This window comes from Pagrus pagrus, assembly GCF_965226575.1.
Source record: "Pagrus pagrus genome assembly, chromosome: 7".
Taxonomy (NCBI): Eukaryota; Metazoa; Chordata; class Actinopteri; order Spariformes; family Sparidae; genus Pagrus; species Pagrus pagrus.
This window is the reverse complement of record NC_140191.1, coordinates 27101727-27117897: the sequence shown is the minus strand read 5'-3', so window position 1 is coordinate 27117897 and position 16171 is coordinate 27101727. Positions and strand designations below refer to the sequence as shown.

Below are 16171 nucleotides of genomic sequence, written 5' to 3'. Positions count from 1 at the left end.
TGGATAAAAGTCAGATGCTGCATATTGAGGAGCTACATAAGGCAGCAGCGTTCTTCAGAGTCTCTGAAATGTGCTAATTGACTCAAAAGCAGCTACAGAAAAAGGATTGCATGGCTTATTGTCTTCATATATTTATCTCCAACACCTCATTACTTTTTCGTGCAGTTACAAGAAATAAGTGGAATAAATTTACTTAGAACAACTTGTGTTCAAAAAGCATGACCTCTCCCAAACAGAACAAGGGGGAGAAAAAAAACAACAAGTCTTAATTTAGAATGTCATTATTCTGATTTGGTCCAGCAAAGATGTTTTTGTTGTCATTTTACTTCTGTTGACAACTTGTCTCATCGGGATGTTACTGACTGAAACACTGTGACATGTGTTTTACATATCAAAACTGCCAAGCCTTTCATTTAAAGAGACTTCATCTTCACTGACAACATTTTTATTGACAGGTAAAGCCCCGGAGATTAGACATGGTGGTCTAATTAGTCTCTTTCTCCACCGCCGTATTTACACACAAGAAAGCCCCTCAAAGGAAAGTGATCAAGACAAAGCCAACCAGTCGTGGAAGAAGTATTCAAATCCTTTACATCAGTAAAAAATACTAATACCACACTGTAAAAATACTGCAATAAAAATGTTACTTTAACATACGACTAGGAACTTTTAACTGGTTTGAAAACAGTCTCAATTTCGCCTCTACATGACCTATATAAGCAAACAAGACTATTTCTATATAGTCATTATTCTTAATGAATGTCACTGGAACAGTTTCTGACTTATCCAAGTCAGATCAATAATACAATTAAAAAGATCTTTAATCACACTAGACTTTCACACTGAAGATCGGGGTGATGTACGTAAATGGCGTAACTTACATTACGTAAGCGAGTTACCAGAGTTACGTCAGTTACATTACATGACATGGTCACTTACTTACTTTACTCCACGTAAGTAATTTTTAAGTATCCTTTGTGCCTAAACTTAACCAACTTCTAACGTAATGGCTAAACCCTTTACCTACCAAACTGACGCTTAGGTAGAGCATCATAGTTTGAAGCTCAAGGCCACGGATTGATCTGCCTTATTTGACAATTAGGGAGTGAAAACATGTGGGTTTCAAAAGGAAAAACAGAATTTAAAACATGCTTCATCTTTGTTTACTCACTCTAGCCAGGTCGAGATCTTTAGACATGAGGCGGTGAATCTCATACTGCTTTTCTCTACAGGGGCCACCAAAGTCAACAAAAAATAACAGTTCCCTGTACCAGCTTCATATAATAGTACATAGATGTGATTAGAAACAATACTCAATGCATAGAAATGGCCCCTGTGGGTGTATATGTAATGATATACAGTAGATACTGTTATATTGTTCCTACTCATGCAATAATGTTTAAGAAGCGTTCTACTCTTGTACTTGAAGTGGAGCTAATTGTTTACTATTTTACATAGATGTACAACTAATGGTTTTTTTGATTATTGATTAATGTTGGTTATTTTCTTGATCAATACATTCATTGTTTGGTTTGTAAAATATATGAAAATCATGAGAATCCACAGAGGCACCTTCAAATGTCTTGCTTTGTGTGATCGCCGCTTGAAATCTCAAACTGATTCAGTTCAAGTACTGAAGACAAAGAAAAACTACAAATCATCACATTTGAGAAGAAATGAACCATAACATGTTTGTCATTTTCGCATGAAAACGATTAATCAATACAGTTATTGTTTCATTTTGTGTTGACTGACTAATCAGCCAATTCATTAATGTACTAAATGTTTAAGCCCAAAATCTATTTTTAATGTAAATTACATGTTGGATAGTTATCATATTTTTGCTATATTAAATCTTTATCTGTAAAGTAACAAGCTGGTGATGTCATGAAATAGAAAAACTGAGATGAAGACCTAAAATCTGTAATTGAGTACAGTGCTTGAGTAAATGTACTTAGTTACATTCCACCAGTGAAGCCGGCCCTCTGAAGAAAAAGAGGGGACGATGATGGATGCGGTGGCCATGTAACTGTAGAAAGGAGTCGGTGGGTAAGCTTGCTTAATTCCTGACATGAAATATTACCTGCAGCACTCGACAGAGGCAACCTGCTTGGATGGCGGGAGAGATAGCATCCATCCTTTCAGTATGAGAAACAAACAAACAAACAAAAGCTCCAAGACCCCTGACCCGACAAAGGAAGTACAACTGATAAGTTAGTACCAATTTCTCCCCCTTCTCCTCTCCCGCTTCTCTCTCTTTTCTTTGAATAGCATTTCTCTGCCTTTGGCCCCAGTTTCACCTTGCTACGCCTGTGCCCTTCTATTAAAGGTGGTAATGGCTGCCAACTTCCCTCAGGCCTTCTTTTTAATATTTGTCACTCATGAAAGAAAGAGGGGGGATAGGGAGATGATAAATCTTACTTTTGCCAGCTAAGGGCTTCTATCTCCCAAACAGAATAAAATCCAGTCCAAAACACTGCTGTGCGCATTAGGAAGCTGTGGGTTTAAGCCTTGTCCGCAATGATCAAACCAGGATTTATGAAGCATCATAACTCCCGACAACATCCAGCGGCTTATTAATTTTATATATTTCTGTCCATTCCCTGATATTCCCAGCCTTGACAGTCACTCAAGATAAGCCAAAAGCGTTCTGACAGGATGGAGTGTGTGTATATTTTTCACTGTTCTGCTGCTTCCCTCCAGTTGAATAGGTTTAGTAGAAACCTTGAGACGGCTGTGGTGTGATTTGTCTCTGGTTTTTGTCTCCACTTGCAACCTTCCCATTTGTAAGGACCCCTTAAATCAGCCCTGTACTCTGCTGAGCCATGAGAACAGGCCAGACAGACAGAGGCAGGGAGGCCGGGAGAGAGGGAGGGTCTGTGCGGATGTTTGTGTGCATGTATGTCTCAATGCATGTTTGTGCACAGACAGGCAGAGACAGGAGGAGGGAGGGAGAGAAGGAGGTGATTGGCTCCACCAGAGTATCACACATGTGGTTGAATTTTAATCAAAACACTCACTAATCACCATTTACAGGCCGTCTATATAAAGGCCCGTCCTCCGATATGAGAGGGCAACATGCTGATAGGGTTTAATTTAACTAGAGTCTAGGTCGGAGGCTTGATTTAATGTGGCCCACAGGAAAACTGAGCAGGAAGGAGAGAGAGAGCGAGAAATGGTAGTTCTTTATGCAATGATCACATAAGTTCACATCAATAAAGCCCTAACCCATTACCAGAAACACTACATGAAAGAGGAGGGGCCCTCTGTGAGCGCAGGCTGCTCCTCAGCACAGCGACAGAACCGGCTCCAACTCTCCTGACGGCTGCTTCACTTTTCTGACAAGCTATGCAAAGGCAACGAGGGATCCTGACAGGCTGTTTCAAGATAACTCCTTTGACCTCTTGAACCCTGATTTCTTCTTAATTTCCCCCGAAGCAGCTTAAATTTGAGGAAAACAAAATTTGTGAACTGAATGCTAATATCACACATGTGCTCTGTATCTGTTATAGCACCTATTTGAAGTAACATGATGCTCACACTGAGTGAAATATTAAGATTAACCCAGTGGTTTGATGCCTGTACCATTACACTCTATAGAACTTGTGCTTTACTTAACATTTCACCATAGATCTGCCTGAAATATTGTGTAGGAATTAGGGTCTTTTAGGGAAATGGTAGGCCTTTTCTTGTTTTTTGTGGATTTAGCAGCCACTATAAGGGAGGGTGAGACGAGGTGTGATCAGATGCTTGCTATCTGCAACCTCACTGCTAAATCCCACACTCTGGTCCTTTAACTATCCAGTTAAAGACTGTTGATTATTGAGTCTCATTCCCAACTCTTCTGATACTGATGCTTTGGGTCGGTTGATTGGGTTGGCCACAAACCCAAAGCGTCAGTATGATGAGTTGGAAAACTGAAAGAGTCAGTATCCAGGTCATCAAACACCTATGCTCTGGCTTGGGTCTCAGGTTGGAGCCACCATCCCAAAGTGTCTGTGTTTGACGACCTGCATGAGACTCAACAATCAGCTATCTTCCTCCCTCCAAACTTTTACATGAGGCTACAGCTCTTCTGAAGTGTCCCCTGAGGGTCCAACCCTCTGATGCTGCTCTGATTTTTTACCCAGTGCAGCTTCTTCCACCCTTCACTCTTCTGCCAGCTGCCTGCACTCTGCCTTCAAACCCCCGACCAAGCTAACTAGCCACAGTGGCTATCACGCCCAGCAGTGTCTGACTAAGACCCTAGCATGCACTAGCCAGCTACAGCCACAGTGACTGAAGCACACAGCGGTGAGGAGGCAGGCAGGATGTAATCTCCAGGAGCTGTTGATACAGGGAAACACACAGGGTTTGGGTCAAAGGGATTAAAATGGTGGAGGTGCTGGTTGTAAGAAGGAGAGGGGCTGTGAAATAGTGGCGGGAGCAGCGGGTGAGCCACCCCATAAGAGAGAGGAGTGGGGAGATTACAGGGAAAATGGCGCAAGGGGGATTCCTGCGAGGAGAGGGGAAGAAGTGACTCCAAATGGCATCGGAACATAGCATTAGTAGCCACTATTCAACAGTATGCAGGCTTAGCGAGCTCAGGGCATCAGGAGAGGTGGCCATGTTTTCTATGCTGGTCAGGTGATGCTGGGTTTCTATAGGTGACAGGTATGAGGAAAACATGGATCTGGAGTGGGAAAAAGAGCGCTGAAACCTTGACTTGAAGACATTACTCAGTCACCCCCCTGTGGCTGTGACTGTCTAAATATTGTCAATGCCAGAAAGAAAAAAAAAACTCAAATCTTAAACAAAGGAGGCCAACTCTGCTGGGTAATATCGAGTGAGGATGTCTGTGTGAGGTTTTTAACCGAGCCCTTCATGCCTATGCAAACCTCACATGGTTTGGATAGAGTTCCATCAACAAAACATGTCAATCACCTCTCCGTGAAAAAGGGAGAGATACGGGAGTGAAACCTATCTCGCGCAGACCCAAATACTGTACTCACGGCTTCCATTTCACAGTCTGTGGGAGAGCGGGGTTCAAAAATCTTACATCAATTTTTTTTTTTTTTTTTTTTTTTTTTTTTACAATCCAGCTATCCAAGGGCTCAGATTCCAGTTACATTTCACATTGAATAGACTTGTGTTTCCAGCAGTCTAGCCTTCTTCTAGTATGCTGGCTAGTGGAGCGATGACAGATTGGTTTCCACTCACTGCACGGGGGAGCACAATGGAGTGGCTTTGACAGAGTTAAGAGAAACAGTGCATCAGTGCCCCCCCACCCCACCCCCATCTCTCTTTTTCTGTACGCACACACACACACACACACACACACACACACACACACACACACACACTTCTCTCTTCCACTCTCTCTCCTCTTCCTTCTTGTTCTCTCTCTCCCTTCCCTGGGGCTTAGAGAATGGATGGCCCTGTCTGACCTGGACGACACTGATGTCTAGTCCTCCACACTACTGTACCTACAGCACGCCTGTCTGCTCGCCCGCCGCTCCGTCCACTCTCTCTCTCGAGCGCACACACAAGGAACAGGGGCACCCATCTCTGTCACCCAGTGCCGACAGGCAGAGGTCAGCAGAGCTCAGGCACTAAAGCAACCTAGAGGAGGTAGGGTTTGACTCATAAGCAGCCAATATCACTGTCATGGTGAAGACAGACACAAGACGTAAGTATTAACAACCCTAAACATGTGAAAACAATGTTGTTACATAAGTATAACTGCCACTTACCATAATTGAAATCAGAAAAGAAGTCCTCATTCTTAAATGCCAGAATAGTTAGTTTGTCATTGACCTTCTGAAAGAGCCTGTGAGTGTTTTCTGATCTGGATCCCTTCAAATTACATCTGCTTTGAATGATTCCTCACCTCACAGTTTACATCCATTCCCAACTTTCAGTGCAACTGCAGGAATCAGTGCGCCTTGTATGTAGTCGGGCAGAAGGGGGTCGGGTTGGTTGGCATGTAACGCACCAGACTTTCATGAAAGAGATCAGAGTTTAAATCCGTCCCAGACAAGCAATTAACATTTGCCTCTCGGCTAACCCCGAGCATAACCCTCCCTGACCTTGAGCAAATGTTTCCTTTCTTGCCCTCAACCAAATCTTTTAGTTGCCTAACCCTATCCTTAACCATAGTTTATTTCATCAATCGGTCTGACTAATTCCAATATCTCACCTCAGGCTATCTGCTGATATCGATCACAGATCCAATACCAGAATTTTTAAAACACTTGGCTGTTTGTAAATCATCCAATATCACGTTCCTGTCTGGTGATCGTCAACAAGTCTTCATACCAGAATGGTAGAAGAGGTTGTCTTTGTTGCATATTGTGTTAAAAAGGATTCATTCCAATGTCGTCTCATTCGTCAGCAGTGGTTAAGGTTTGAGCAAGTTTAGGCAACTAAACCATCTTGATTAAGATCAGAGAAAGTGGTCATGGTTCAGGAAAACCAATGTTGACTGTTGGTAAAGGACAGGGTGGGAGCCTCTGTCTCTAGGTGTAGTTTGGAAACCTTGCGTGACTTTGCTCTTTGCTTGGTCTGGCATCCAGAACCAAACTTGATTTCTAAAAACTAAACTTGATTACAGCTTTTCTAAAATATCTGTATAGGATGAAACATGTTTTAACCATACTTCTAGCAACATTATTCACATGTTTACCACGTATCTCATTTCAAACTGTCTTCAACTCGACCTGTGAAGCTCACTGTTGAAACCTCCTCATGCATACCTATGTGTCCTTACCTCTGGCATTTGACTTTAAGAGGGGTAAGGCGACTAAGATCCCTTGCCCAGATATGATGATAAAACAACCCACAGATAAGGTACTAATGCTAGAGGTTGCTCACAGTTGTGCTCCTCCGTGCGTTGCAATGGGAAAAGAAAAACTGTGATATCACACTGATACGGCGCTCTAAAGACTATGGGGCTATGTGTTTTTTTTCCCCACGCAGGTGGATGTACAATCAATAAAATGGATTAGCTGCAAAGGTATGTATAAAGGTTATCACTGGGTTCTCCTGCATGAACACAGTGGCGACCCCACAAAACAATTTCGTAATGTGTCGAGCTATTTCTACAGAGAAAATCTGATTATGTTTTGCCCAACCTAAAAATTGATTTGCAGGGGTGTACATTATCAAAGGAAAAATGGATCCTGCTCCACCAGCTGCTGTGAGGCCTGAATGGAATTGTTGTAACTCTATTCTCTGAGCTAGTGTTATCACCCTAACAGTCAGTGTTGTGTGTTTTTTTTCAGGGCTGCATCAGTGTTTTTCTTCCACTGTCATGTACTTTTTTTTCTCCTGCACTGTGGGCTTTTTCTTTCATATATGATCAGTATGATCATCTCCTCTCCCCCTCAGTGCGTCAAGAGTTTCACCTCGACTCAGTTTCACTTGTTTAGTTCCACTCGCTGCAGTCCTGTGTCAACCCTCAGAGAGACTTTAACCGTGTGGTTTTCCATCACGCTGACTGACGATCTAAACACCCCTCCACCCCAGTGATTCCTCTATCTCTCTCCCTCCATCTCTTTCGCTCACTCTCTCCGACACACACACAGACAAACACACACACTGTGACCCCCCTCAAGCCCGATAAAAAGGCACCAACCTTCCCCCCCTCCAAAAAAAGCTGTGCGGATGTGCAGAAAGGCCCCTCTCTCCAGCTCTCAGCTTTTGTCTCTGATTATCCCTGCACACACACATGCACAGAGACACACAACCCTCCACGACCCCCTACATCCTCTCCAGCACACACTCACACACACACACACACACACACACACAGACACACACACTCTTCTTCTCAACCTGCTCCTGGATCTTATGTGCATGTGTGTGTATGTGTGTGTGTCTGTGTGTGTATGTGGTTGGGGGGGGTGACTCTGACCAATGGCATCCAACAGCAGGGCTTTATCCTGAAGCACACTGACAATGCTTTTCACACCTACTTACCACAGCAGAGATGGGGGCGGTGGGCTGCATCATACCCAGGCCTAAAAGCAGGCTAAGGGCTTTTAGAAGACACACACTGAATGGACTCTTTAATTACTGACTCAAGATCCCGCAGTAGATTAAAAAACCTCGCAGAGGCTTATTTTCATATCCGCAGAATTTTTCAATGAATATAAAAACGGTCATTGATTATGCCGTTAAGGGAGAGGAAGTTAAGACGGGAAATATAAAGTACATATAATCACATTAACTTGCAGTGATTAATGTAATAAAATGTGATCTTTTTTTCCTCTCCCATCTGTATTGAACACATTCAGCACTGAGGAGACATGCTCCAAATACTAAGAAGCAGCTCCTCAAAATCCACTTAACCAGTTCTGTGTTCAAAGACATCTGCGAAAGCGATGCAGATCACTCGTATGACATTCTTATAGAGTGCAGGAAGGGAGAGTGCACGTGTGTGGATGAAAAAGTGAAAGAAATTATCAAAAACAATGACTCATATCTGCTTTTAATGTGACTGTGTGTGTGTGTCTTGCCTCCTGGACACACAATCAGCCCCCTGCATGATCAATACCAAAGCATTTCTCATCATTGATTAGACAATTATAGAGAAGTTAAATCTGTGACACACTCTCATGTAGAAGCATTAACCAGAGCAGCCAGCAGTGGAGACTAAGAGGAGGGAAGAAGCGTCCTCTTCACTCCCTGTTATTTTTTTTTCCTTTTTTTTTTGAAACGTGGTGCTTAAAGCGAGCTCAGTGTAGTCCAGGTACTTCACTCAGATGATTATAATGCCACGAGGGTGCAATACATCACTCTTATTAGCCACACTGGAGCACAATGGTATCATAATTAATGGTCGCAGCAGGATTGAACGCTGCCCTGACATGGAAAAGTGGGCCTGCTTAAGCTCTACAAGGCATTTAAATATGCAGAGTGAATGGCACAGCCCAAACCCTCCTGCTCTAAGGACAGCCCACGCTCATTAGCCCGACACCTTCCGTGGCATTGATACAAGGACGACCGGCACACACACGCACACAACACAAATCACAAGCACATACTCCAAAAAAATGTACACACAGACCACAGCTACAAAATCTAAAGTTGCACGGCGATGTATGAAAATCTTGTCCCTCATCAGTGCCCATCACTTCTTTTACATTTTCTCCCGGTATTGTTGTTTTTGTCTCACGGCTTAGTCTAAGCTGAATGCAGATGGACATATATGTGTCAGCAGCCATTATGCAAATGTTGGGTAATGGCGTTTGGTCTGCGCGCGAGTGTGTTTGCAGCGAATGTGGGTGCTGTGGCAGAATGTGGTGTCTGGTGGCTGTGGTATAGTGTCTAGCACAGGGAAGCTGCCTGCCTGCACGGCGGGAGAACAATGCACATAAAAGGCTGTCGGAGGAAGCGTCTGGAGCTGACGTCTTTCACATGGCTCTGAATGGAAGTGTGTGTGTGTGTGTGTGTGTGTGTGTGTGTGTGTGTGTGTGCGTGCATGTAGTTTATATGCTTGCGAGTGAGACGGAGAGAGAAAAAAAAAATGAGAGAAAACGCCCTCTTGAATATGTTTGTAGGGAGAGAAAATAATAAGAGGAGTGTGTGTTCCCTTTCTCAGTCATGTGTACTGAAATGTGTGTGATTTTATGTGCTCCTAAATACATGTGTGGGATGCTTAAGTCCTCTGAGATCGCCGTATGATTTGGATTTTGCTGTCCTTAACCCACCACACACTCTCCTCCTCCTTCTCTCCTCTCTATAAAGCCAGCTTTACAACTTCTCCTCAATTGCTAATGTGCAAGCTTCAGCTACAAGACACGCTACTCAACAGCTGCCAAATGCCTAAACCAGCCGCTCCTCTCCACCCGGCTCACTCCAGCCTGACCGTACCGAGTTATCGCGTGGCTCAGTGCAATCAATTATTGTTGCAGTGGAATCATTAATAATTTCCTAATGAAAACGATTCTGTTGATCTGTTGTCTTTTAATTAAACATAATTAGTCGGCTGCTCGGAGCTGTGGTGGGGACTCCTTTAGGGTACAATTTTGTTTTAATACACTGATAATGAAATTTTTACATTGTGTCAGTTGTTTAGTTATTATTCAGTCACACTATTTCGCTATGTTCCCAGATAACAGATAATAACCCCTCGCACCTCCTATTCGCCGCAGTCATTTTAAAAGAGGAGGGTTGAAATGAACAATTACATTTTGAACTGTAAGAGTCCTCTCCTCGCAACGTCTAATGCTGCACGCTGCCAGGGAGCAGCGCAGGAAACAGTGCAGCTTTTACGCTTTCATTTCTGGGATGATGAAAAACTGGAAATGTCTCTATTGCAGAACATTGTAAGGCTCGCTTTATTAAAAAAAGAGTCAAATAGATACTACATCTGTCCAGGCAGGTCATATTAGTTCATCTTATGCCTCAGAGGTCTACAGCTCTGGAGCAGGGGAAAGAGCAAATGAAGGCATAAAAAAGGATCTGATTGTGAAGACTTAGAGAATATGAAATAATACAAAGACACAGCGAGTTGGCTAATTCGGCACTGTCCGGGCTTATGTAAAACGGCCTAGTTACATTGGTCAATTTCTGTACGAACAATGGGCTAAGTTGCTCTGGAGACTTATTGGACATGCTGTATCTGAATGTGGTCTGGCTTAAGAGGCTTATAGTTGAAAAGTTTAGGTGACCTCTGAATAATGCCACATAATGTGGTCACAGTGAGTGTGTATAGTTTCAATGGGCTCAGATATCAGGTAACAATGGGGTAAGCACAATGAGGGCTCACACTGAGAATGAATGAAGTCATAAATTGTATTTTAGACCTAAAAATGAAACTTGCCTTTAATGGCACACTCAGATCTGACTGTGTAATCTCGGCAAATGTACACTGTAGAGGGGTTTTTATTTAAGGGGACTGTGGTGTGCTGCAGGAATGTTTCCTCTGCAAATGTGATAAAATATAACTAAGCTAAATTCAAATTACAAAATGCTGGTGGTTTTCTAGATTTCTGTTCCTATCAATGTGTTCCATTTTAAAAAAGGCCAATACAAACAGTTAATTAAACTAACACGTATGTGAAGCCAAAGTAGACTTATCTACTTCCTCTGTGCTATTGAGCTCCATTGTTCTCAAAAAACTCTTAAAAACACATAATTCAGCCACACGATTGCACTGGGTATCATTCTTCTTTATTGTGACGAACATGGGCCCTGTAGTTTTTCTTTCAGTCCCACACACAGCATCCTCCTGCTCTAAATGTGTATTACTCCACTGCTGAAAATAGACCTCAACAAAATCATTATTTTCTCCTGTTTGAGGAACATTTCTTAAAAGCTACAGTGCCCAGCTGTTTAAGGACATTTTTTAGCCTATTTAAAAAATGAAACAACATACTTATTTCCTGTTTTTAAATATTAACATTTAGTCAAAGTCTGATCATATTCTCCTGTGCTGTTGAGCTCCAACGTTTAAGAACACACAATTCAGCCACAACCAACAGGGGCACAGTAGTTTTTCTTTCAGTCCCACATACAAAATCCTACTGCTGCAAATTTAATGTGTATTAATACGCTGCTGAAAATAGTCCCGAACAAAAGCATTATTTACTCCTGTCTGCGTAACATTTGTTAAAAACTACAGTGCTGAGCTGTTTATGGAGATTGTTTACCATATTTACAACATGCGACAATGTATTCATGACCTGCTTTTTAAAGATTTACATCTTCAGTAGGAAAGAATGGGCTTCAATATAGAACAACACCAGACTCATCCTTTAAAAAACTGTTTGACTGCATCAAATGCATCCCAGTTGGCCATATTTTCTCTCCAAACAGTTGCTACAATTCTTCCAGTCAGGCGGGCTTGCAGCATTTGAACAGAACCTTCATTTGTAATATATTCAACCGGGAGATGTTGAAAGAAAAAAAAGAAAATCAAAATGGGGCTGATTTTTTTTTCCTCTGTCACATCTATCCAACTTTCCAGATGTATTGTTTATCAATCTGTTGTTTATCAGTACAGAAAATTCTCCACTGGTTTCTATCTCTTGCTCTCTCTCTCTGGGTCCTTGTCTGTCATTCTCCCTCTCTCTCCCTCTCTCTCCCTCTCTCTCTCTCTCTCTCTCCCCTCTCTCTCTCTCTCTCCCTCTCTCTCTCCCCTCTCCATCCCCCCTCTCTCCCTCTCCTCAGTCTCCAGCGTTACTGTAACATATAATTACTCTGCAGACTTGCTGCCTGTTTCTATAACTTCAGCGGTTCAAAGAAACTGTCGGAGTGTGGAGGAGAGCATTGTGGGAGTTCCAGGTGGATTTCTCGATAATGAGTTAGCGCAGTAGTAGACTTGAGAGTTTTAGTAATGGCTGGCTGCTAAGGCTCTTCCTGGGAGTTTAATGTAAAACAAACAGGGCCATGCTGACAGCCTGGGAAAAACAGATATTGCAGTTTTTCCACTTCCACTTCGGGGCTCATCCTGCTCCTCATTTTAAGAACAGGGATTCAAAGAGGAATTTATATTCATGAAAATATCTTTGTGAATCCTAATTTGAGACATTTAAATGCGACAAATGTTACTGATGGTCCTCTAATTCCTTTAAATGGATAAAATGTTCCTGTCTTTCCATTCATCTGGATAAAATGACACAGACAGGAGAAATGGGAATTGTAGGATCCCAATAAATAGGCAAAAAAACAAAACAAAAAAAACAATCTATATTTGACACTATAAGGTTAGCTTGTCTTGGTGCTAATGACCAGGGGCGCCCCATGGGGAACCTGACTACACCGCCCTGCTGCTTGTTACACACTCTGGTGCATGTATTATACATAACACACTGCTGGAATACAACTCTCAGAGGAATCATTTTGCTGAATCCTGTCCTCTCTCCCTCTCCACATATTTGCCTGGCTTCCTGAATGACAAGTTTCGGGGACAGGGGATGAGCAGTTGTACAAAAATGTAATGCAGAAATCATAGGACAGAACACCCAACAGTAAGCTACAGCCACTCAAACCAATCACCAGTCCTTACTTAGAGATACTCCCCCATAGATTCACACTGGCAAGCATCCAAAGTGAACTGCTACTATCTTTGCAGGCAGCCATAAAGAAAGCCGAGACCACTGAAACGTGAGCCAAAACATATTTTGCAAGCATACTGTGTATTGAGATATTCAGTGTTTTCCATAAGTAACGCATCTCAGGGAGCAATGAAGCAGCCTACAGAGGAGAAACAGCACAAGGGTGAAGATATAAACAATCTGGGCCTCAGCTTTTCGAGGTGGGAAGAAAGTTCTTGTTGGAGCCTCTTCCTTTTAGTCGATCCACGCTCGTGTCGACACGATAAACACCACTCCAGCGCTGCTTCAGAACCAAGGCCGAATTCAAAATTGAATTTGACAAAGATTTGATATTTTCAGCACGCTGACATTCAATTTCAATGTCACCTCCAGAGGGTGCCCACACATGCAGATTGGAATATTTAAAAGAGGCCCGATGAAGAAGAATGAACGGCGTAAATCGAGTCTAGACGCAAAGTGTCCAACGGCTGAACGGCATCAAACACTTTCACCACTTTCTGAACTTACTCCCAGTCCACCTGGGAGAAAAAAAAGTCGCCGGGAGCAAAATGTGGAACAATTTTGGGTAGAGAGCCGAGAAAAACGGACACCCAACCAATTTATCCAAAGCTTTGTAGCAACTTTGCCACAAAGCTAGTATGGAATTGCACAGCCTGAATTTTTTGCACATTGTAGTATCATAGTAGTATCGAATTTTTCGTATTTAGTGTAGCAAAGTAGTGAAGTTTTTCCAAAATCAAGCTAGTTTTTTTGTGACATTTAATGAATATAACCATTTGTCTGATAAGATATAGAATACCTCCATCACTAAACATGCTAAAACTTTAGAATTAAATCATATCTGATGTATTTTACGCTGATTTTTTCTGCTTAATTGTGCCTCAGACGCAGCAACTATGAGGTGACGAGATATTTAACTTGTACTCCGAGATTTAAATTAATTCTTTGTATTCAACATCCTCTCTATTATCGTTCATCATCAGTTGGCAAGCGTGTGAAGATTCTAGTGGAGGATTTACTGTAATGAACTTATAAAGCACAACACAGAACAACTCTCACAAGGGAGACGTCTGCAGATGTTATTGTGTTTAATTTAATAAGGTCAAACTGGAAGTGACAAACAAAGGAACTGTCAGCGACACACAGGCTGAGGTGACGATGCCGCGTGTGATGCTATCTGGAGGATACATGTATGAAGAGTGGCAGAGGAAATTCTCCAGACTTAACACACAAAAAAAAGTGAGAAATCCTGTTATTGCCCTTTTTTTGTTTCGTACAGTCAGTCTCTGAGCAAAAAGATTAGAAGATTTTAAAGAAGTGCATAATCTTCTTTAACAGCTTATCAAAACTTTAATGATTTGGTGATAAAGAGCACAAAGTTAAGTAGCCGGTTAAGAGGATAACTCCCCAGTGCAGTCTAGTGATTAGTAGATGAGAATTGGGAGACTGAAAATCCGGGTTGCAAATCCCACTCCTGCCACTTATTCACTTTGAGGGGAGAAGAAGCTCCATTTCAGCTTTGGGGGTATTGTCACGGGGTAATCATTTTTGAAAAGTGATAAATGGAGCCCCTTCCCTTCACCCTTTGGAATCCAAAACACATTTTTTATTTACGTATTTATTTTTGCTGTGTCTCTCTGGTTAACACCCGTCAAGACCCAATTATAGCAGCAGAAGCCTTGTGCTTTCATGAGAAGTGAAGCTACAGACTGTAGTGTCAGGGCTGTGTACAGTCTGAGCATCTTCTCATACAATCTGCAACAAACCAGGCTCTCCACAGATCCATGTTGGGCTGTTTTTAATGAGGGTTCGCTGGACACAATGCGGCAGATTGAGGAGTTTATCTTGATGACAGTGCTTCATTCGGTGTTTTTGTGCTTTAGGGTCAAAAGCTGAACGAGCAACATGGATTTTCTGACAGATATGTTGTGTTCCTTTGCACATATTTACATAAATCCATTTCTGCCGGGGTTTGTATGAATGTGTCTGACTTATTAAAGATATACAGCTGAAGCTTTCTCGCTGAATTAGCGAGAGAACAAATGAAGCAAAATGGCATCTCCACTCTCGCTATCTGCCCCGAGATAGGGATTCACTTAGTATAAAAGAGAAAAAAAAGGGGCATTAATTACCTTGTGAAATCTAAAGACCATTTACTTTGTGTGTCAAGTGATGTTTCTCAGTTCCTAATCAGAGTTTTAGTGATATAAATTACTCTTTGGAGTAAAACAGATATGGTGTAGGAGTGTGCGCATGCATGCCTTTTTGTGTGTCCTTGTAGCTGCCCACATGCAATTATTTGTGTGTGTTTGTGACTTTGAGAAGCAAGGAGAGCAAGAAAGAGGGGAGAAAAAAGTAAAAGAAAGGCAGAGAGACAGACGGAGAGAGAGAAAGACAGGCAGGAGTGGAGTGGAGTGGATGGAGGATTGTCTTTGCGGCGGTGCTGTGGCGTGGTGTGTTGCGCTGCGGAGAGATAACAGGATGCCGGCGCTGCTTGCTTACCTTTGCTGTACACCACACAGTTGTTTTTGTTGTCTTCCGCTCCCTGCCAAGTCACATCCAGCAGCCACCTGGGGCCGGCGCTCAGCACCACCGGGACCGTGCTCTTCGTCTTCTGGACGGGGACAGATAACAAACACTAATCATTTGCTTATTTTGGTGATTAAAGAAACATTAATAACCACTGAGTTACGCTCTTCTGCTGCTCTGAATGGCCATAAACAGACAATTTCAGAAACTATACAGCATGCAAGTCCACCCCAATCCAATTTTTTTTCCTTTTTTTTTTTTACATTGCTGAGAAGATTTGAGAATGAGGGCAGGTTTTGTGTGTGCGCGTGTGTGTGGTGGCCTGCAGACAAAGGCTGTACAGTGGCTGGAGTGGTGACAAATGGGTCTAAGAGCCTGCATTGTATCAAAAAGGAGGAATAACCATCCAGGATTGAACCCTGTGATTCAGCATCAGATCTCTTAGATTAAGGAGAACATCTAAGGTGTCTGGGAATTATGAAAAAAGAAAGAAAGAAAGGAGGAAAAAAAAAGGCTGGTGACTTTCAGAGAGAAGGAAGCGAGTGTTCGGCGGTGAACTTTGGGCACATTGTGCCTCGCTATCGCCTGGATCTCACTAT

At 42.5% G+C, this 16171-nt stretch overlaps 1 protein-coding gene across 2 annotated transcripts in view; it reads right to left on the bottom strand.

Moving 5' to 3' along the window:
* The window catches only part of zfpm2a (zinc finger protein, FOG family member 2a), a 121270-nt gene that overhangs the window by 30577 nt on the left and 74522 nt on the right, over positions 1-16171 (bottom strand). The window contains exon 5 of one of the 2 annotated variants that reach the window (XM_084356258.1): positions 15546-15657. In XM_084356258.1, coding sequence (XP_084212384.1) covers positions 15546-15657 — 112 coding nt within the window. The remainder of the gene's footprint in view (positions 1-15545; positions 15658-16171) is intronic. The other variant, XM_084356257.1, reaches the window with a different exon arrangement.